Below are 23,397 nucleotides of genomic sequence, written 5' to 3'. Positions count from 1 at the left end.
CATAAATAATAGGAAAAGAACCAAAACAAACCCAAAACCCTACATATTGAAGAAAGGGCTATAGAAAGTGCATGTCCTTTAAGTACAGGCTAAGGGGGAAAATCTTCTGTCCCACTCTTGGGCAGAAAAGACTACATGTAGCAGAACTGCTGGGCAGGGGTGGGCTTATAAAAATAACAACTAAATAAAAAGTGAAAGAAAAGCAGCTTAAAATAACTGGTTAAACAGATGGAAAGAGGTATGAGATCTTTCCCACTGAGGTAAAATAGCATTTGCTAATGATTTATACATTCAGCTGTGACATGCCTCTGACTGTAAAACAAAGGTACATAAGACAGGTTGACAGTCACCCTGGCTTTGCAGGGAACTATAATTCAGTAACGTGGGCTACTCTGATGAAGCTGCCCCATACTGCCTACAACCTTGCACTGATTTAAGCTTTCATATTCTGTAAAAATGAACACCTGCTTTTACAGAGAATCTGATCGCTGTGGTAGCACAAGCAACAGATGATATTTAGAGATAATCACATTCATACACTGCCTGCTGAGCTTCAGCATCCTGTCCGGTAGTCATACAAGGTTCTTTTGGTCTTCGCAACCTTTAGCATTTAATATTCAAGCTAAACTGCTTAGTTCAAGGACTGGTAGAGAAACCAACTGCATGTCCAGAAAACAGAAAACTCTCATGATCAGAAGCAAAATTTCACTTATTTCTTTCCTAGAAAGAAGGGTGAATAAGGATCAGAAGAGGAGCTAGTGGTTTTCTGAAAGGAGAAAGGAATATTGCTTATAGAGATATTTTTCCTTCTGAGGGCTCTGTGGACCTTCATGTTTCCTTTTAATCCCTTCTAATTTCCTTCTAATGCTCCTAGATGAGGTCAGTCATATGCCCTTGCTCACACATACCTAACCTAGTCTTCTCTTGCCCTGCACCTAATAAACATCACGAGATCCTCCCAAATCTAGTAACTCTGCTTCTCATCCCACAAATCCCTCTACCTCCATCCTTTGCAGACACTGTAGCTCTGAGCTCATTCGAGAAATGCTATCTTGCAATCATGCAACCAGCTTTTACAAAGCAAAGCACTACATGGTTAATAAATGAATTAAACACTGCAGCGGTATCTCACCAGGAGTCAGTTCATACATTTATGGTTTGTATTTTCACACCTCTACTACAGCCTGCATACCTATGTTACTTAGAGCAAGGAAAAGGTCTGACAGGGAATGGCTGCAAACACAGATGAGCTTTAATTTGGAGGGAGGGGAGGGAAGGAGAAGCATGTAAAGGGAAGTGAATGCATTGGACCTGAATGCAAACAGGCTCAGAATAAGCATCCAAACTCAGAAACCAGTCCCTTGCTGTTAGCTGCACACTCCGGGCCTCACATGCTTTATGGAACATATAGCTTAGACATTATAGTGAGAGGCAACAGAAGTATCATTACGATAAGTATCTGTTTTTTCAGCTAATTTTAATGAGTGCCTTTGTCTTCTCCTGAGTTAGTTATGCTTGTATTAACAAGCATTTCTAAAGAGACATATCTCCCAGAATACATCTTTCAAATGACCATGGTTCTGAAGCAGCTGTAACAAATGAGGGTGCTTGTTCTTTTTGTTCCTCTTCTGCTGATTAAAGAGATTTACTATGCATCTAACCTGTTTTTCCAAGAACAAGACACAAACAATAAGCAGAGAAATATAAAGACTGTAAAAATGCAATCAGATTAACTCTTCTGCACTCGCTAAGCGGTAGCAGCATCTATCACAATTGTCAACAGTATTTTCTTCTTCGCACAGTAGTACTATGGCATGCTGGAGTATAAATTACTTTCAACAGGGAAGATAAGCAAAGTGCAGGTCAGAGACACAGGCCACTAAAACAAGGATCCAATTCAGCACAGAGTAATTTTGAAACCCATAGCATACAGCCAGGGTGCAAAGCTATTTAAGCCATAAAAACAATCAGCTTTTCACAGTCCTGTAACAAAGAAGTCAGACCTTCTTTTCTGCTGCTTTTTTCTTTTTCCTCTGCTGAATCAGCCCTCAAGATACAAGCTTGGGGCAGGAAATTATCAGTCATTGCTCTGCATAAAAGCACTACAGTTCCGTCATCCCACTTTGTAGAGTGAGGAAAGTATCTTTTACAAACAAGCATTACCAAGACACTGCCTGCACTATTCTCCAAAGCCACACAGGTGACACCTAGCACAGTAAGAATCAAATCACAAGTGTTTCAGCTGGGAGACATTAAATAAAGCAAACCAGTTAGCCCCTTGTGCCCAAACATGCACTGGGGAAACACACACCGAGTTTTATAGTGGAGTGCAGTAAACAGTTATCAGCCAGTCCCGTCAGATCCCATCACCTCCCAGCCCTAAGCCCCTGCTCCCCATAGCTTTGTACCTGTCCCAAAATTACACTGCTTGTCCCCAGTCTCCTATAGGGGTCTTGTCTGGATTTCTCCCCACAGCTTTGCCTCAGCTGGGCAGGGTGGTGGATCATAGGCAGACCTGGGTACTACAGGATGCCCTGACTGATTTTGGGACCATCCATCCTTGGGTTTCCCAGTCCAAGCATTCAGAAATCACAACTAAGATCCCATTCAAAACCACTACACAGCTGCTCAATGGGCAGCACTGTGAAGTGACAGCTCCACCTAGCTCACCTTCACAAAGCTCTGGCTTTCTTAAGGGAACACACGTGACAGTTTAAAAGCTCCACATTAATAGAATCTTGCTGGTTTTGAGTACTTCAGCATCAGAAAGAAGAAACAGAGGGCAATCTCAAAGTAGGGAGGTCTGTTTTCTGGTCAGGAAAGGGAAAAAGGGATGGTAGTTCTCCCGAGATGTTTCCATGCACTCCTTAAGAAGGAAATGGAGTTGAAAAGAAGTCTTCACCCCAGGGCAGCCCACAGGAATCTTCTGGGAAGAGTAGCTGAGACATAGGTCCGTGTTCTGCTACAGCTTCCCAGCTCCTTAGTCATCAGTGACAAAGCACTGCTGAGTCTTCTGGGCAGGCCAGGTCTCTTTCCCAGACCACTGAGTAACAATGGATCGAATTAGCTTCAGTCTAACAGACACTGCAGACTCTTGTGTCTTGATGGCCGCAGATGGAAACACATTTAGCAGCAGATACCAGTTCAGACATCTAAGAAACACACCTAAGAGCTGATGAAGTCTGATATGAACAGAAGACAACCTCCCTTCTCTTCGATCTTGTAACTGTAAGAATATTTGACTAGAGAGGGGACAAGCTGGAATAATCCTCCCAAAAGGAGCAGAAAAGAGTGTGGATAGAAGGAAAGATGACCCGTACCTTACGAACTATTGCTGGACCATTCCCAGATCCTTATGTTAATAAAACTGAGACCTAATTAAGCCCTGTCTCTCACTGCACTTATATGGCTGGGGCAACATGGCACAAAACCTTCCTCACAGCAACCTTACAGGTTTTATGAAGAACAGATGCTATCAGCAACACCAAACTGATCAAAAGCTTACAAGGAGCAGACACACACGTCTTCAAATATTTATTTCAAGCAATTAGTCTCCCAGGGAGCACAGCACAAAATACGACACCTAGCCAAGAGAGCTGAACTGACTGACTTACCTTTCATGGCAGCACAGTAACTCGTTAACAATTTTGTTTTCGTGCTCAGTCACTCATTTATCTGAGGAAAATTAATTTCCCTAGTCCCAGATTCTCGTTTCCTATTTTTAGGGGATATTATGCAATTCTCCTAATACGGTCTTCTTATGGATTTGCCTCGAGCAAATTTTTTTGCATGAAGAAGGGCAGAGGAGAAAACAGAATACCAAAAAAGCATAGACAGAATATGTTTTATTAGGTTAATATCTCAATGGCTTACGCTGCCTAGGGTTTGGTTTCGGCTTTTTTTTCTAGTTATAAAACTGAAGAGCCATGTAATACAAAATCGAGTTGTTTGGGATTTTATTATTAAATCACATTTCCCTAGTGGTTCACTACAGCTATCAACTCAGTGCCACACCGAGCAGTTACAGGTAGCATCTGGCTGTCGTGCAGCGAACAGCATCTAAAGAAAAGCAGTGTAAACACAAAGCCATTACAACCCCACCGAAATGACATACTCAGCCTTTAATTTTGAACAAAGGTAAGCCATTGAAGGACTACAGACCCCACAACACTTCCCCAGGCTGGACTGCGTGCCCTTGCCTGTCCGAATATGCAAACAAAGTTGTACTGTTTGGCAGGAGGCGGAGTGCCCACCTCCCCTATTAGACTGGGCTCTGTGGTGCACTGGAGTGTGGTGTAAACGCTCCTGAGCAGCTGTCAGCCACGGCTACTAGGGGACTAAAACCAGCTCAGCCAGAACTGCACTGTGCTAATGATCCTTGAAAAGAGGCACCACACTAATGCAGCTACAGTGCTCCTACACGGCATCTCACACCTCCAGGTGTGCCTTGGCAGGTACTCGCTGGCTGAAGTCTGGCTGTGATGCGCTTCCCTCTGCTAGGAGCATGCACTAAGCCTGTTACTCGCCGGTGAGTTTTCCATCACACTGAACAGATGACAGGGCAGTTTGTGACTGGGACTCCCTGCTAAGAAAAACTTGGGAACTTCCCAAGCCAAAGCAGACCTGGGAGGAGAGAGCTCAGTAGGGATGCTCACCACATCGTTGAGCCTCATGAGACATCCAGCTCTGAGCTGTCAGTATGTGGAAGAGATTAAGTCAATCAGGTCAGGCGTTGCCTTCACACTCAGGCAGCAAGGACCAGGGATGCCATCCTCTGGTCCTGCAGCTGGAAGGGAACATCAAGGCAAGCTTGCTTGAGCACCAGTCTGCATGAGGCCTGAGTGCTGAGCACTATAGGAAGCTTCTGTTCATGCTATGCCAACCTTAAGCAACTGATATTATTGCTGGTTTCTTGAGCACTGCGTTCACGCTTAAATATTAAAAGGGAAGGGAGGAGAATGGTCATGAACATCTGCTTTTGGTTGTGACTAAAAATGTTCAAGACCTTTCTCTTTATTAACCATATGTGTGCATCGTGAGTACTGGCTTGGTTATGCACAGAAAGAAAACAGAAAGCCTTAAACGGGTTTCAAAACCACTTCAGATAACAAGTGATTTTGCTGCAGTTACAGAGGCAAAAGCAAAGGCCACAGATACTGAAGTAACCTTGAACAGAAAGAAAGAAAAAACTAGGCACTTATTTGAGCACGCACCATACAGCTATACCTTCCCCTCCTCACTTTTGTTTAGACATTTCAAGCCCAATATATTAGTTTTCTCACATCTGCAGTTATGTGGCTATGCCGGTACCCGAGTCCCATTAAATCATGGCTTAGAGACTGGGTTGTTTGTTTTTTAATTGAAATCAACTCAATCTCAAACAGCTGTGATTTACAGTAATTGGTGAATTTTGCAGTTTTGGCACAATCAGAAGTGCCACTGAAATAAAAATTTAAAGCATTTTTCTCCATGTTCCTCTAATGCTGTATCTGAGTTCTGCAGGTACACACAGGTATGCTCAGAACTGGCAGGGATGACACTTCAGTGAACTGGCTGCAGTACTTGCCTCAGTATCCGTGTTCCTTTGCAGCACTGAAAATACCATTCAGAATAATGCAAATTTACCACGGTGAGTCTATAAGAAATGAGGGTATAGCATCCTGTGATTTTGACAGGCAGCTATTTCCTAAGAATTCAGCCAGAGCCATACACATAACATGAAAAAAATCACCCAAATAGCTAATGTACTGGCTAAGTTCAAAGTCACTGAACACAGGACTTTTTAAATGCAAAAATGTAAGACAACTTCAACTGTAAGCATAGCTGCTAGCCGCTTCTATAAAAATCTAGCTTTATTTTCATTAGAATATATGGCTTTATAATTTTGTAGAAAGGTATTTAAATTCACTGCTTGTATTCCTGATTAATAAATCCTGAGAGCATTCTGATTTCTAAATGTGAATTAATATAATACAGTTTTGATTGCTGGCATTTTATTTCCTACAATAAACATACATTTCAAAAGACATAAATCATGACTAAAAAAAACCCCAACAAAGATCAAGTTGGTCTTGTCCACAGATCTCCATTAGCTATGTTAGACCTTGGTTTGTCCTGTCAGCTTCCTAAATGTTATTAAAAGGCCCTTGCAGTATAGATCTTAAAACTCAATAATTCTAAGAGACTTTGATGTAGCATCCTACATTCATTCTTCCGCTGATGAAGTGAGTGAAGGTGAGAAAAACCATCTCTACTCAAAAATACGAGGAGAGACACCCTAACACTAATTCGCTTTAATGGGCTATACTATAGTGGACTATACTTTAATGGATTATATTACAGTGGCCTTCCTCATATCCATTATTAACACATGAACGATGCTCTCGCTCACAACAGTTACACTGTAGTTAATGAAGCTATTCAAATAAGCAGAGAAACTCTCATGTAAGAGGAGCCTGCAGAATCACGACCTTAATAGAAAGGTGTCTTATTCTTTACTGCCCTGATCCCACCACACCAACGGGAATTCTGCCACTGGTGAGGCAGCAGCAACTGAAGATGAAAAGTAACTTCCTAATATCATCTGCATACATGGCCTCAAATTTGAGCTCAGTAAAAAGTACTGAGAAATTTATTCAATCACTGAAATCATTTCTTAGGCACAAAAAGTATTGTGAATGTTAGATGTTTAACAATTACAACCCTATTAAAACAAATCTGAGCCTTTAATAACCAGATTATGCAAATAATTAGCAGATTATGCAAAACCGTAACCACAGCGTATGATCCTGCTTTGTTTTATCACATAAATAATTCACAGAAGGACAGAAGGCTTACATTTATGTTTACATTTAATACGTCTGAAAATACAAACAGATGAATGCTAATAATGCAAGTAATGGAGATCAACAGGATCACTTTGTGTATATTTTGTAAGGTTTCCATAATAAACTGGAAGAAGCTTTTGCAGAGTTATTGTGACCAGTTTGCCTACTTTTTAAAGTATTATGCTGTGACAGACTGGATAGTTCAAGACATTATTTATGGGATATAAAGCCTTATATTCCAAGGCAGCTTGTTTAATCTAGCTCAGGTCAATACTGACAACAGTTGTGTAGTATTTTTGAAATGAAGAGGTGGTTCTGGAGCACTTCTCTTAAGAGGGTAGGTTCAATGCACAAAAGTGGCACTAATTTGCACCTCAGGCAGTGCGCTTCATCAGAGTTCATGAGGAGTTAATGGGATATAGGCTTATAATGTCGCAAAGCACCCAGGATGTTTCCCCATGCCTTTCATTTCCCTTTCTGTGGGATAAACTGCTCTGTTAGAAAGGGACAGTCCTTCTGTGTCCTTACATCTAGTTCCACTGCAAGCCCTATAAACAAAATCTTGAAGGTGCCCTAAGCTACCAAATTTTAACATCCTTTACTGGGACTCAAGGGAGAGATTAGAAGGCTTCACCTAGAAAAACATCTTGAGAGTGCTATCTGAAGAGAATCTTGATTGATGATGCTTGGCAGCAAATATTTCCCTGAGTGCATAACGGTTTTATTCATAGTTCTGTACTGAGCTGAGGCAAGTAGAAAACAGAGCAAGTGAGGGGGTCTTTTTTGTGAGCTACCTACTCAGATGCATCTAATACTCACAAGCATCAGCTTTGTCTTACCAGTACATTTCAATGTCAATGCATTGCCATCAAGTTTCCAGAAAGCATTCAAAAAAAACCCCACATCTGTGTGTGTGTGTCAACTACAGCAACAATACGGCTTCTTGTGTCACTCCTGCTACCTCCAGAGCAGTGGGTGGAAAAGCAGACCTAAGACAGCGTTAGTAGAGATGAGGCATGAGTGTAATGCAGACTGTGCCTGTGCATTAACATATTTGTACTGTATATACAGGCTGCATATGCACACCAGCACTGATACTACACTAGCACTGAGCTCTCCCTTCTAGTGATAAGTGAATTTAATGGCTTTAAGAGATGCCATGTTCAGTGGCCAAGATGGGATTAGCCTCTCCAGTATTTGAGAACAACATCTTTGAAAGGGATCTGGGATATTACCATGCTGCTCACGCTCAGTGACCTCTTGAACAGCATGGGGCATCACACTTCTGACATGCTGTGCATGGATGAACATAATTGCGCTACAACAAGCTTTGTACATAACAAAGGGCAGCAGATGATAAGGACTTGAAGAACACACATGAGCAGATGTGTCTCACTGGCTTGGAGATTATTTGGAACTGCAGCTTTGCCAGTTGCACTCTTTAAATGTTCATGAAACACCAGAGTCCAGTTCCCTGTTACACTGACATGAGCCAGCATGACTTGTGTCTTAGGGGCTGTCCCTGGGATGTGGACTCAGGGTGACCAGTTCAGCTCCCAAAAAGGACATCTCTCTCACTAAGGCCACTGACCAAAGAGTTGTGCTGCCACTAAATATGCCATTGTATCTGAGCCATCACCTTGAAGGTGAAAAGCCTCTGCTTAATTAATGATTCCTAAAGGATCCTCATTAAGCTGTTCTCTGGGTTTAGAACAGGTGTGGTTTTTATCTAAACCTGTACAGTTGTATCTATAACGGTTTGAATTTCCCATCTGCAAATAACCGTGACTGAATCCTCAGGAATAATCAGGAAATCTTAATCAAAATTAATAGGGATTAGGCCAACTCTTGATGAGAACATGATTCTGCAAATAGCTGCAAGAATTTGTCAAACTAAGTTCAAAATCAGTATGAAAAAAGGGATGACTTCGTTCGGAATTGGCATTTGACTTCTGAAATTGTATACAGGCAGTGAGTCCCCTGCAGGAACAGATCCCTACATTTTCCCTCAGAACCACATAATTACACTACATATGTGACTGAAGTGGGCAGGATGGCATACTGACATAGAACTCAATATAGAAGGGTCTTCAAGAATTTAACTTGGGTACATGGAACTGTTAATGCACTCCTTTTTCCAGAGGAGGGCAAGCCATTGTAAAGATCATACTAAACACTGTTAATCAGAAAAGTTCTGATCAAACCACCCTTTTACATTTGTGCAGACACAAATTTAGGAATGGATTTTCACAGATATTTATAACTGCTTGGCTTTCAAACGTGCACTCTTAATTTATATGCCCACTTATCCAACCCTCTGCACAAATTAGGTACTTAACGACTGCAGGTAGCTACTTAGATCCTACCTGCTACACGTCTTACCTGCCATGTGCATAATAAATCTGAATGCACACATTTCAACTCTGAGCATGAATTCAGTACATCCAAACGTTTATGTGTGTGCTAATGCATATCTAGCCTTGAATTAGAGGCAACTTGAGGCTTCAGAAAATGTCAATCTGGAAAAATAAAGTAGTACCACGTAATGAAGCACTTAGTAAATTACTGCCCTGAATACCTAATTCTGTTTTAAGAAAGACATGAGGGAGGATAATACTATAATTCTTTAGGACACATACTGAGTGCAACTATGAAAATATATCCTGCATTATGCACACCAGTCAGTCTGTTTACCTGTGGCTCATGGAAAGAGCTAAGCATGCAGGAGGACTTAACCTGAAGTGGGCTTATTAGACCAAGTCCACTCATTAGAACCACAATCTGGTGTGAAATAGGCCGTCCTCCAAAGTACAGACTAAAATAAACATTTTGAACTCCTGTTGATTTCAAAGGCAGGGAATTCTCATTGGTGACAGCATCTCATGGTCAGGAACTCAATAGCAAGTTGAAAAATACTGTAGAGTAGATGGTTTGAGTGTAACATAGAGATCTATTATTCAGGTAAGACAGCTGCTTAGGAGTTATAGAGATAAAAAGTAAGTAGGAGATAAACGGTGTGATTTATTCCAGTTTTGATTACTAATGTACATTGAAGACTGGAAGCAAACTGAGCAGACAGGTTAAAAGCAGAAGAAAAATATATTTCTGTTCAGATGTTTTGTTATCATTAATTTCTATTTTTTTTTTAATTAAGAGTATAGGCTGATTAATTTGGCTAATAACTGTGTTCATTTTCTGTCCTATAAACTTGGTTTGACTCCTTGAAAAATGTAGGCATGCTTTGGGAAAGGTTCCACATTTTAGCTCTTCAACAATATCCTATTCTTGCTGCTATGCTGCCTTGTCACCAATGTAAGATTTAGAATGATTACTTATTACTGTATTCTAATTTCCATTGGGCTTTTCTGTATTTCATTTGCTGCTGGTAACAAGGAAGATACTATTTCTACAAAATCTCCTTTATTATTACTGAAATGCTTTTGATCATATCTGCCACACAATAACTGTGAGCCTGGGTAATTTATTTTTTAAGAATATTAGTTTATGGGCTATACAGAAATATCAAAGAATGATGCAATATATATATATAAGGAGTAACTGATAATTACAACGTACATTTAAGGATAATTGCAATGTACACAACTGTGGAGTTACTCCATTTTAGAAGTGTATAAACAAAAGCAGAATTTGATTAGGTTGTGTGATTACCTCTTTAGACTCAAATGACTTTATATGCATAAACATACTTCATATACTTGGATTTGCTGTTGGCAGAGGAAGGCAATGTATCCTCTTTAATCAAGGATAAGGAAGCAGGGTTGACACGGAGTCATTTACCAAAGCAGAATACTACTCCAGTCTCTTAATTGCACCCTAGTATGGCCATGACCCATAGTCCCTTCTCCCTTCCCTGCTGTATCTGCAGAGACAGCCAAGCCAGTGATGGCATGGTGACTTCTCGTGTAATGTACGGGCTCAGCATCCTCCTGCTCAGTCTTGTGCAGCCTCTTTTTGATCCCTGGATCTGCATTTAGCCATTGCATCATTAGAGAGAATATATAAAAATGTATACTGATAAAATTTCATGCCAGAATAGGTCCGTGAGGCACTTGAGTGCCCAAAGATTAACAAACAGATCTTCAAGAAGGAGGAAAAAAAGGAAAAAAGAAAATAAAAACTCATAGGGGGAACAGAAATGAAAATATTCTAATAAAGACTAATGGTTAACTGGAAGTGAGGTTTCAGATACAGTGGAGATATGCCTGTAAATTGAGACTAACAGTCTAACAACTCATATCACATAAACAGGCAGAACTAGTCTTGGTTATCGTTTCCCTAAGGGGAACTTTCCTTCATGATAATATAGTATTATTTCTTGAAATTCTATTATTTCCAATAGGAACGGTTTCTAAGAGTACAGGAAGTTTAAAAAGTGTTTAAAAAGAATCTTTGTGATTAGAGCTGCTATCTGTGCATGAGTTTTGGGAATCTATCTCCATAAAGGAGTGTGATTTTCTTTGATGGTCCTGCAGAGATGTTTAGACCTCCAGAGGAAAGGTTACAGTTATGTGCCAGGGAAGGTAATGTTGCCATGAGACTAAGTGTTAAGAGGAAAGGCAAAGCTGCCACATCCACTTCCACAATGGACTGTTCCGCAAGACATGTAAAAGGAGAGAATACGGTAAAAGCCTTCAAGCCAATTTTCATCCAGTGGGTAACATCAGGTTATCCTTTCTATTTCTCTGAGCACTGGAGTACTCAGATTCATACACCTTCCTCAAATACTTTAACTCTACTCTATTCTCCCTAATGATTCAGTGAGAACCAGCAACGAAACACTTGAAACTACTAAGAAATAGACAAACGTGCACAAGGCTCCTGAGGCTCCTGGAGAACTCTATTTGTCTGATAACTACTCACGATCTACCACAACAGGGCAGTAGCTTCTGCATACCACCCAGTTCTTATGTTCTTTAAAATTACTTTGGACTGAAAATAAATCAGACAGCTGTGCAGATAAGACACTGAACTTTAGGGACACCTTGCTGTAGCAGTAGACAAAATGTTATCAACTGCTTGTCCCAAAGAACAGCAGAGGTTTGGTGTGCCCTAGGAAATAGATAGCTAATCTATGCAAACAACATGTTGATCATTAAGAACACACTGTGGTTTAAACCCAGTTGGTAACTCAGCACCACACAGCCGCTTGCTCACTCCCCCCCTTTTACCACTGTGGGTGGGATGGGGAGGACAATCAGATGAATGTAAACCCCACAGGCTGAGATAAGAACAGTCCAAAAAGTAAAGTACAATATAGTACTACTACTAATAATAATAATAACGATAAGGGAAATAAAAAGGGGGGAGATTCTAAAAACCAAAAGGGGAAAGAGAATCAAGCAGTAAACAAAAGTGATGCACAGTAAAATTGTTCACCACCCACTGACTGATATCCAGCCTGTCCATGAGCAGTGACTGGTCCCTTCTGGATAACTCCTCCCAGTTTATATGCTGGGCATGATGTGCTGTGGTATGGAATACCCCTTCGGCTAGTTCAGGTCAGGTGTGCTGTCTCTGCTCCCTCCCAGCTTCCCATGCCCCTCCTCACTGGTAGAGCATGAGAGACTGAAAAGTCCTTGACCAGGGTTAGCACTGCTGAGCAACAACTAAAATATCAGTGTGTTATCAGCATTATTCTCAGACTAAAGCCAAAGCACTGCACCAGCTACTGGGAAAACAATCAACCCTACCCAAGCCGAAACCAGGACAGAGCCACAAAATGTCCAGAAGTCTCTGCAACAAGCAAACTGGAAGAGCAAAAACAATGACAGCAAATCAGAGAATTATAGCACCATTTGAATGCAGTAGTCACCCACGAGCTTTTCTCTATCCACTTATGTATCCAAGGAATCATAATACTGGAGAACAAAGATTCTAGGAAAAGACTCTGGGGTGGGCAGTGCCTACTCCAGGATCTGCGACCATCTCTCCAGCGGCTGGGGTTTTCAAAGAGCAACAAACCTCACAACCCTGCACCAGGACTGTGCACAATGAATCAGGGTCCTTCCCCACCAGTGAACCTTCTCCCGCATGGAACAAACATGTGCAACAAATTCCTATGCTGCTCCCCCAACTTCTCACCTCCCTCTGTACCATCCCCACACAGGATGGAGAAACCATGGAATTCATAAAACTGTGTGCATCTGTGATTAACATGCTTCGCTATGCAAAATTCTTTAGCTTCCACATTGCCGTTTGTCTTAAACCGTCACACTACGAAACAAAAACATCAATACCTGCTTCAATAACGGTGTTAAAAAGTACCTTTCTATTACAAAAGTCTTGTGAAATTATTTTCCTTGCCTAGCAAATAACAATTCTTTCCAAAAATGGCAGAATTGATCAAGATTTTATCTGTTAGATTTTGATCTATTCTGGCAATCGGTGAGCTATTTTCATACTTCAGAAAGAAACATCTCTGTATTAACAACTCTATCAATTAACTGAGATAGTACCAAGCCTTTTACTTTGTTTTTTTTTTCTCATATCTCTGTGGACATACTTTTTGAGGAGAACACAGTGCATTAACATAGTTTATAATAGTAAAATATTTATTGTTTCCAGAGCACTCAAATACACTATGTGGTTTTCAGAATAAAGGCTATGAGGTGAAATCTTAGCTTCACTGAAGTTAACTGTAATTCATTGTGTTTTTAATGTCAGGAGTACCTTTTCACTATGAGCCTGTGGAATAGCTTGTATGATGGGATTCTGGTCTATAAGTAGGACTCCTACAAGCTATTCCAGTTAAAATAAAGAAGTACTAATGATTGCAAGAATTCTATTCTTGTCCTCCGTTCCATTAGAAACCTGGTGGCACAATTGCTTTTGCCTGCACTTGCTTTGCAGCAGGGTCAGCCTGGCATAACCAGAATTACTTTCACTTGAACAAGTATAAATGGAAGCAGAGTCATGGCTAAAACCTAATATTTACTAACAGCAAACAATATGTCTTAAACAAAGCACTTTGTCAAGTCCCATAAATGTACAATATGTTATGAACTACACTTCCAAAGACAGTATGATTAAACATCCACCATCGCAATACAATGACCTCGAATTTTTTATTAGGAGTAGTTATGCCTTCAAATTAAATTATAATACTGCATTTTATGGCTGTTTTTTGCAGGCTATAGCTATCTGTTTTAAAAGGGAAATACATGATGGACTACATATCTGATTGAGAGCTAAAGTTGGATGACATTAGGAATACCTTTAATATGATGAAGAACCACATAAAGTAGTAACACAGGCTATGAATAGTTTGATTTGGCTTACCTGATGCAATCCAATTTTCTGATTCTGGCTTATTCTACCACTTTGTATTTTTGTGGGTATTCCTACAGAAGGATATTGATGTGAAACGTAGAAACAACTGTAGCTTAGGGGAACACTGCAAACGCTACATCTGCTTTTAGCAGCAATAACTTGCAAAATTCTTTCTGAGGATAAGAACTATAATCTGTCCACAGAAATTTCCATTTCCTGTAAAGGTGTGTAGCACATTTTAATAAAGTTGTATTTTTGTAAGCCATTAAATTGGTTTTTAGTAACCTCATCCTCATTTTCAACTGAACAATTATTAAACTATAAAACAAAATTGCATGATTCCTAAAACTGTAGTCTGGAGTTTTACAGTCTGCTATAAAGTGCAGTATTATTATAATAGACTAAAGATGCTCAGACTATTAAAACTTTTTTTTTTTAAATGAACTGTAAAATATTCTATCATTGATGAAATAATTCTAAATTATTCTGCTCTCCAGCAATGTACATGCAACAGTATTTTGGTATAATGAAAACCATGCTAATAAAAAAAAAACAAAACATCCTGTAATTCTAATACACAAAATAAACCATTTTGCTGGCTTTCAGTAACAGAAGTTTATTATACCCGAGTTCCAACATTAAAAATGGTTTGTCAGAGTACTGATCATTAAATGTAAGGTCCATTGTTACAGAGAGCTCCACAAGCCAAAGAGACTGAATGTTTACCGATGTACATCTGTGTAGCTCTGATGGTAACAACACAGATGTGCTGACTTACACTGTCAGAGAGTTTTAGCCTGTATTTTACTCTACAAATCATGACTGATCTTGCAAGGGGGCCCAATGTTCAACTAAGAAGTTCAACCAAGGCTGGTAAATGAGAACAATTTTCTACTGATTACTGATGGCTGATGTCTCATAGCAACGCTGACACTAATATGATACATCTAAGCCTGTAGGATATGATACTTGGCTACATCCTCAAACTGTTCCTCTGATGTTCAAAAGAGAGGCAAAAGACTCACTGTACTTAGAAATTAATCAGATCTATTAATCAGATCTTTAGCTTCAGCAGGATTCCAACAAGCTTGAAAATTATCTATCTTGTGTGGTCCTGAAATTCTTTGGCAAAGACAGCGAAGAACCCAAGTGCAGCTTTGCCCTCAGCGGGTGCAGTCTAGATGATGATACCACTAGTATGTATGTACTTATATGCTCATTGCAAAGCAGCCTTTCAGTGCTGAGATCCATTGTTTGCACAGTAATGCAGATGGACTGCTGACCACTTTCCTGCCTATGGACAGCAGGACTGCCATCCAGACTGAAAACCCAAACCTGTTCCTCGCTCACGGTGACCTCACCTTCTCTGGTTCTATCTGAAAGATGCAAGAATCATGCAGTGAATGAATACAGCCTCAGGGAAATCTATGCATCCACATTTTTTGAGGACCCACTCCAGCATGGTGCTGAAGCAAACAAGGATTAACTTCACTGAAATCAAAGTCAAATCAGTGGACAAAGCAGTCTCCTTTTTGGTAAAATACAGCATTTTCTTTAATGTTCCCCAAATTAGATGTTTAAGACTAAAGATGAAACTTCAAATTATCCCTGAATGTCAGACTTTTATCTGAACATGCAAAGCACACAAGACCTCTTCAGGTACAACAGAAGGGCTATTGAAGCAAATTAAAGGTGTTGCTTTTTCAGAAGAAAAGCTGCCAATAAGTGTTCTCTAAATCACTTGTACCAGGAGGCTGACCCCATTATGTCAGGTCATCCTGGCAATAAAGGAGGTTAATTTAAATCTTTTCATACAAAACATTTAGTCAATACTGTAATTTATTTTTTATCATTATTTTTTATTTTGTTCTGGCACAGCATGGTGAGTTTTATATGTCTGTCCATCTTTTGCCACGCACTGTATCTTTCTGCGTAGCAGCAATGCCCAGAGGAAGAGATCCAAGTATGACTCCTCCCAAGGGACAAAGCAGGCAGAGCATCTGGAAGGAGAGTGCTTGTTTTTCACACAACAAAAAAGTAACAGAAAGATCACAGGCTGTGTGAAGGGATGGGGGGAAGGAGGGTGTCAGGCACTTGGGCAAGTTAATACAGGTGCTCAGTGGATACATCAAGTTCTCTTTGCCTCTATTCCAGTGTACCATCTCAGCAGATGTACTATCCCCTCCTCAACAGCACACCTACATGCTGCCTGTGTTTCCTGCTTATATTCACCCACCACTCAATTACCTGTCCACGAAGCTCCACACCTGCTGTGTCTTGATCCTCAGAACACCACACTGAAGCTTTTAACACTCTCCAAACACCTACACGGTGCTTTATAACAATAATATTTAGCGCATGGGAAGCTACATTAAATAATTATAGATGGTACTTCAAGCATCAGATTAGCAGATCCATACACAGTGATGAAGGCTCTGCAAAAGACAGATCTACAAGTGAAAACCACAGTCATTCTCAGTCTCTGAGTCATGTTTAAGTCTTGGTCTCCTCAGAGAACTGTGAGCCCTGTTTTTGTCCTAAGACTTGCCATATTAGATATGTTTGTAAAACCCCAAGTTTATGTACAATTACACGAATTTGTGGAAGAACAGCTTGCAGTATGGCCCATGTCTGTTCTAGACACTCACTAGTCTTATATGCAAATAGAGAAAATTGCCGTATTTGTGTCTGGTTTTCACTTTTCCTCCTTGTTCCCCACAAAAATGTTTGAGCTCTTTAATCCCTATCTCATATTTTTTAAACTTTGCTGCTGAGAGTACAATAACATTCACATACTGGACTCGACTGAAAAGTGCTTGCCTTCAGTCTGAAGGGTCATGTATCTCAATTACGTGTGTCTGCTGCTTACACTTCTTCAAAGGCACAAAGACCTTAAATTCCCTCTGAACGCTGAACCAAGGTTAACTAGAGCAAGACATTTATAATAAATGTGGGTGAACAAAGTATAGAACTAGCCAGGGAGTTGAATGATTTCAGTGCAGAAACTTAGACTTAAATATCCTTAATCATCTTAACTCCTATCATTTCTGTCTTGTGCAAAATGCCTCTGAAATATTACAGCAAACCCAGCATGAAAGTCTTAAATTTCTATTTCTCTCTGCTGATGATGTAGTAACAACTGGTCTAATCTACTCTAATCTATCACTTGACGTTTGTTTCATTATCATCTTTCAGCTCCATGCATGTCCTAAATGCAGAAGCAGCATTTTTCTTGAAGAATACATGGTGTGAGTACACATCCAAACTCATTCATTCGCCCCTTTCAAATAATCCAACATGACAGTTCAAGAAGCAGTGACAGAACGTGAGACTGAAAGACCATAACGATTTCTTGACTGGCGTACTGAGCACAAGCCACGTTCAAGAATGAAGGATAAACAAATATGTCAGTTCAACAGAAAATGTTAGAGTAAAGCTATCAGAAAAAAGATAGGAATGGCAATTACTTAATAAAATCTGCCTGCACAAGGAGCACGCTGTCGGCATTCATCTTCCTTTTTGTTCATAACATTTAATAAATTATTTTTATGTGTTCTAAGGATCCTTTGCAAGATGTCAAACACTTAAAAAAATACTTGAATTTAGCATTTTATATAAAAAAAGCACTATATACTCTCCCTGTTTGACAAACTTTGTCAAGAACCAGTTTCATAGAAGAGTTTCTAAGATGCCTGAAAAAGTTAAGCATCTTCATGGCAAAGATGGAATGCTGATTTGATTTAGGAATAGAAAGAGTGTATTACACAAATCCATGCATGTAAACATAAAATAAGCACGTAACAGAAATCAACATTTTTCTATAATCAAGATGAAATAAGAAGACAACCCCATGAGAAAAGAACTGGAAATTCTTGTAGCAATGGCAGGTGGAAATGAAGAACAATTTCTAAACCGCACCACTGAAATGAAAATTATGGCTTTGTTTCAATTTTTTTTTTGTGCAAGCCTACAACAAGTATTCAAAATATTGAGTACAGGGAAACAGTAACAAAACAAAGCAAACAGTATCACATACTTTGTTTAAGCATTCACAGTCCTTCCCAGTTTTGCATGTGGCCAGAACAAGGCACAGCAACAAAACCGTTAGTGTATTCTTGCTTTTCATACAACCATTTTGAACAAGTCAGAAAAAAAATGCATCAAAAATTGCTCAGCCAGTGACACTCTTGGCAGATTGGGTTAGTGCCCTGTATTTTACAGCCCCAGGAGGTTAGTATTTGTTCATTTCTATGGCAATTTATACTGATCAATCACTTCCTATTCTTTCTTCCTTCACTGTGTTTTTAAACCAACCAGCTAGGATGTGCAGCCTTGTAGCATCCCAGTGATTATTTCCTTTTCCTCTCTCTGCCATTGTCTTTTTGTGCTGAGACTAATGCTTTTAATTCTACTTTTCACTGTTTTGGCCATATTGCCTTTTTGAAACCTTTCAGCTCAACTGCTAAGCATATAACAAAGACCTTCAGATTACTTCTGGTCGCACTAGTTCATGTTTTGAGAATACTACAAAGGCATATTTTTCATGGGAGGAGAGCCTTGGAATGAATACCCTTCAAGTGTGATATGAAAGCTCCAGTTCCTTTATAAAATTTGCATTGAATTTTAAGTCTCACATGCAAAGTGGCACCATACTGTCCAACAAACACAGGTTTCCTTTTAAAAAACTGTGGGCTCATTTTGTCTCTATTTGTAAGTTAGTTTTTTTTGAAGAATGCATTAAAATATAAGAGCTTTGTTCTTCGTGTTTCAGTTCTGACACAAGGAAGTAGCGAGCAGCAGAATCTTGAGCTTCACAAGAATGAAACTGCTTGATCCATGTAACTTCAGTGACCTTTTAGTGCAGACTCACCTACAGTTTTTACAAAACAGCAGAGATCACTTATTTAAAGCAAGCTCTTTTCCTGACATTTACTTCTTGTGTTGAATATAACAGGGGTACATTGGAAGTCATAACATAGCTTCAAACCAGTGCTGATAAACTCACGTTGGACGGAACTTCAAAATGCCAAAATAACATGAGTAAAGACAGGGAATAATTTTATTAATTTTCAAAGCACTGGGAAAGCTATTCAGGGTTAACGAACATTTGCAAATCGAACTGAATCCAATGGGATTTTTGATCACTTGTCATTTCTTCAGCTCATTATTTATTAGCTGTACTTTGGTAGCATCTGGAGGCCTTACTCTACAGGGGACTGCACAAACATCGAAGGAAAATGTGATCTCACCCATAAAACAACTTTTGAATATAACATTAAGTGAATTAATAATATCCCATCAAGGTCTTGCTTTAAATGCAAGATATTCCAGGTCTCAGGTTTAAAAGGTTACATTTCTTCTAGCATATTCTATTTGTATACAAATATATGCCTACATCTACCTCCTTCTCATCAATAACTTACAAAGCTTAACTAATAATGAATGCAAGGTATGAAAAAAAGAATTAAACCAGAAAGACCTGAACTCAACACCATCTACCATTAACCCCCTATGCTTTGTGACTCTTTAATGCCTCTGAAAAATGTTAATTCGTACGCAATTGCCAATTCAAAATAAAGGTAGAAACTAGGAAAGGATGAAGGTGAGAAATTTGTGCAGGAAAAATTTAGAAGCAAAATACATTTCTGAGGAATACAAACAGTCCACTTTAGTGAACATGGAAGGTATGATGCAGTTTAACATGAAGAACACAAAATCAATTTTTTGTAAGTGAAATACTAATGCTATAGTGTGGAAGAGTGTGGGAATCTGGAAAATCAGTATCTTAATACAGATGAGACTTAAACGCAGACACTTTCATTTGTGTCACATAGCGATTCTCATTCTGTAAAGACAAAAATAAACAGGGCAAGCTGATCTATCTCTGACCTAATTTGCAAGTAAACTACCAGTAGGTTTTATAACCCCTGATTCTAATCTGGCCAAAGAACGTTTTCAGCTTACATTTCCTGTTGCCTCTTTCCTGCCTTCATTTTGCAGTTGTTTCCTGCTGAAGTTCAACTTTCTAAAAGCCGCATATACTGCCTTAAATCCAGAATCAAAGATGCACCCTGAATAGCCTCACTGAAGTCTCAAAGAAAATCGCTACAGCCATTGACCAAAATCACATCACGACCTTGACCCCAGTTCAGGAAAGCACCGGATTCAAAACAGCTTCTGTCTTCATCCAGCTTCTTCACCATGTAGTTTGCAGCACCACATATTCTCTAATATCCAGACCTACTCAGCCAAAAAAACTCTTAAGTTTACTGCCAATAAGGTAAGAAAGAAGGCAGCAGGACATGCTAGCTGACATTAAGAGTTCCCTCTGAATTTGTATTACTCAGGGGATTGATTTAATCTGACATATCCTGGCAGGGTTTGGAGAGTGCCACATTCATGTCCAAACCTGAGATAAATTAAATACTACGCCCTGTTTCTGAGCCAGAGAGGCAATAAAGTCCATTTTGAAATACTTGTGTTTCCGATTCAAAGTGTATCTGATAATTTACAATAAATCCACCTTGTAACTACACCATGGGAATAAACAAATATTCCAGTTTAAGCAGGCACCTATTTATGCAGCAGCTTTGTATATATATCCATGGAAAACTTTCATTTATGCACCGCACCAAGTACAAGACTCCCTTACCTGCAGGTTTGCACATGCTGGTGAATCGTTGTGGGTGGGTATTTCATTGTTGGTGGTCTCTGAACCTGTGTTTTTAAGTCTGGAAGCTGTTGTAGTTGTGGCTGTAGTGGTCTGTACTGGTAAGATTGGCTGCCACACATTCACATCAGTACCATTGCCGAAGGCCTGAATTGCGTTTTCTGTAGGAACAGATTACAGGCAATTTTCCATTTCTAAACAAATGGCAGAAAGCAGAACCGACTTTTTACATTCCTATTACATTGAAAAATGTGTATTTAGAGAAACTCAATTTTTATGCTGAAGAATGCATCTTAATTTTGAACATATCAGAAGCAAACTGAGAGTCTGGGGTTGCATAATTATGTGGTGCAAACTCTTCTTTGTAATGTTCCCAGTACTTCTTGACAGAAGCTCTAGGAAAGTCTCAAAAATTTACTTTAAAGGTTTAAAATACAGTTTGAACATTTTAGCTTAACTCAGGCAGGTGATATTACATAGCAAATTAAAAACAGAGAGCTTGCAAAATATTAGTTTATTTCTACAGCTTGTTATAGTAAAACTAATATGCCTAAAACTATGAAATTGTTTAAGACCATCTTTTCCTTACAGTTTTCAATCAAAATCTGCATAATTAGGTGAGGGAGGCATGCCTGAACTAAAACTTTAGAATATAAAAGTTAAAAAGCTTAACACAGTTTCAAGGGATTAAAAGTGTGTTTATGGCAAGAGTAAATTAGTTGGGGGTTTTTATAAACAAATAGAAAAAAATTTTAATCAGGTCTTTGGGGATTCAACATGGATTTAGGGATTTCTTATTTCAGATTCTTTATACAAGAAATCAAACAATTTCACTGGGGACTAATATGTGGAAGTTATTAATACTTCTTCTCTGTGGTATTCCTTGCCTCATAAGAACTAAATGTAAATTATTTTATGAAAAAAAGATGCATTTTATTGTAATATTGGTTCTTAGAACTCCAACAAGGAAAGGGAAGAATTTGTAAAAGGCACCACAATCATCTGGGTTGATGGAGTCAAAGTCAGAAGAAAGGAACAACAGTTTTGTTTTACCTGAATAAGCAATATATAAAGCAATATTTTCCTGTGATTTCTTAAATTAACAGTAACTCTTTGTTTCCATTAGTGTAGGAAGGGGGGTTAGAAACCCCTAACCCAGAAATACATTAAATCCTTCCGGTTTTCTAAGGAAAATGAGTTATCTTTAATTATTTCGCAGCAACATACTCAATGGTTGTTATAAGTCTGTCCCCATCTTTCTTGTAACTCCCCTTTAAGTACTGAAAGGCCACAATAAGGTCTCCCTGGAACCTTCTTTCAGGCTGAACAACCCCAGCTCTCTCACAGGAGAAGTGTTCCATCCCTCCTTATATTTTCATAACATTTTGAACATATAAATTGTATCTGAAATATGTATTTTTATACATATTTCAAGTATGTTTCAAAAAACATCATAAGAGTAAGGAAGTGCTTGAAATGTCTACCTGCTCTAGCAAAGTTCCCTTCAATAATTTTTATTAACTAAACTCACTGCTTTATGCTTTTCCTCCCACTTGACAATGCTTTTTACTTCAGTATAAGGCAGGAGTGAACAAATCCTCTGAACAGATAGGTACATATACTAAATCCAATTCAGTTCAGCAGGAATTCTAGAGTATGTAACTGAATGTCAGGGCATTCACTTTCAGAACAGCTAAAATAAAGTATTAAGATGGATTTCCAGAATTTAAGATTGGCCAAACCCTAACTGGAGAGGCAGTAATTAGGATCACTGCAATATTAGCAATAAACTTACATAATCCAATAAAGAGAATAAAAGTGCAAGCAAGGTAATATACAACCCCAAATCTTAGGGTGGTATAGATGTTATTTGGAGCCTATTAATTTGGATTTTTTAGCTTTCTTGAGACTGGGCCAATTTCACAGTTCTGCTATAAACCCATATGCTGCTTGACAATGCTGAGTTAAAGAAACTTTATCTAATACACGCAAAAAGAAAGCAATGTAATGTTTGTCCTTTTTGGAACTGATTACTAAAAGACCAGAATTTTCGTTTGTATTTTCACACCCACCTTTTGAAATCAAAACTTCCACTCTATTTTCAACTTCACATCTGGTGCAAAAGGCTTTTCAAGGCTACAGTGGAACTTCCAGGCAAGTGCATACAGAGGTTCAAGAAAGAGCAGGATTTCAGGTGTGTATGTGAGACATGGTAAACTCAGTTTGATGTCCCAGGCTCCACACCACACGTAGTATGAGCGTGACCTTGGATCTCTTGCTTCCTGAGTCACCTAGACCTCAGGATACAGCCTCTCCTATTCGACTTTGCATAAATAACCCAAATCACTGGTTTATTTTCCATTTTGAAGGGGAAGTATACTTAAACAAAACAGATTAGCAAGAAATTCCTAGTTCTGTTATTTGGGGGATACCAATTTTTGTTTTCTTTAAAAAAAAAGGGAGGAATTTAAATCTCATCCAATAAACAAATGATATTTGCTCCAGGAACTGGAAGGCCCATTAATGACAATTAAGAAAAAAAAAAAAAAAATTGGAACTTTTCCCATTATCTGAAAGCTACAAAAATTTGTATTAAACCAGAACATCTTT

The 23,397-nt window shown here is 39.0% G+C and overlaps 1 protein-coding gene across 3 annotated transcripts in view; it reads right to left on the bottom strand.

Moving 5' to 3' along the window:
• GFRA1 (GDNF family receptor alpha 1) overlaps nucleotides 1–23,397 on the bottom strand; it is a 144,069-nt gene that overhangs the window by 5,743 nt on the left and 114,929 nt on the right. For 2 of the 3 annotated variants that reach the window (XM_062635360.1, XM_062635359.1), the window contains exon 7: nucleotides 20,770–20,948. In XM_062635360.1, the coding sequence (XP_062491344.1) occupies nucleotides 20,770–20,948 (179 nt within the window). Of the gene's footprint in view, nucleotides 1–19,855; nucleotides 19,963–20,769; nucleotides 20,949–23,397 lie in introns of those variants that run through there. The other variant, XM_062635361.1, reaches the window with a different exon arrangement.

The sequence above is a fragment of the Pezoporus occidentalis genome, unplaced genomic scaffold, assembly GCF_034315485.1.
Source record: "Pezoporus occidentalis ecotype Australia unplaced genomic scaffold, CSIRO_AGI_Poc_V1 ctg45, whole genome shotgun sequence".
Classification (NCBI taxonomy): domain Eukaryota; kingdom Metazoa; phylum Chordata; class Aves; order Psittaciformes; family Psittacidae; genus Pezoporus; species Pezoporus occidentalis.
This window is presented reverse-complemented; position numbering and strand designations above follow the sequence as displayed.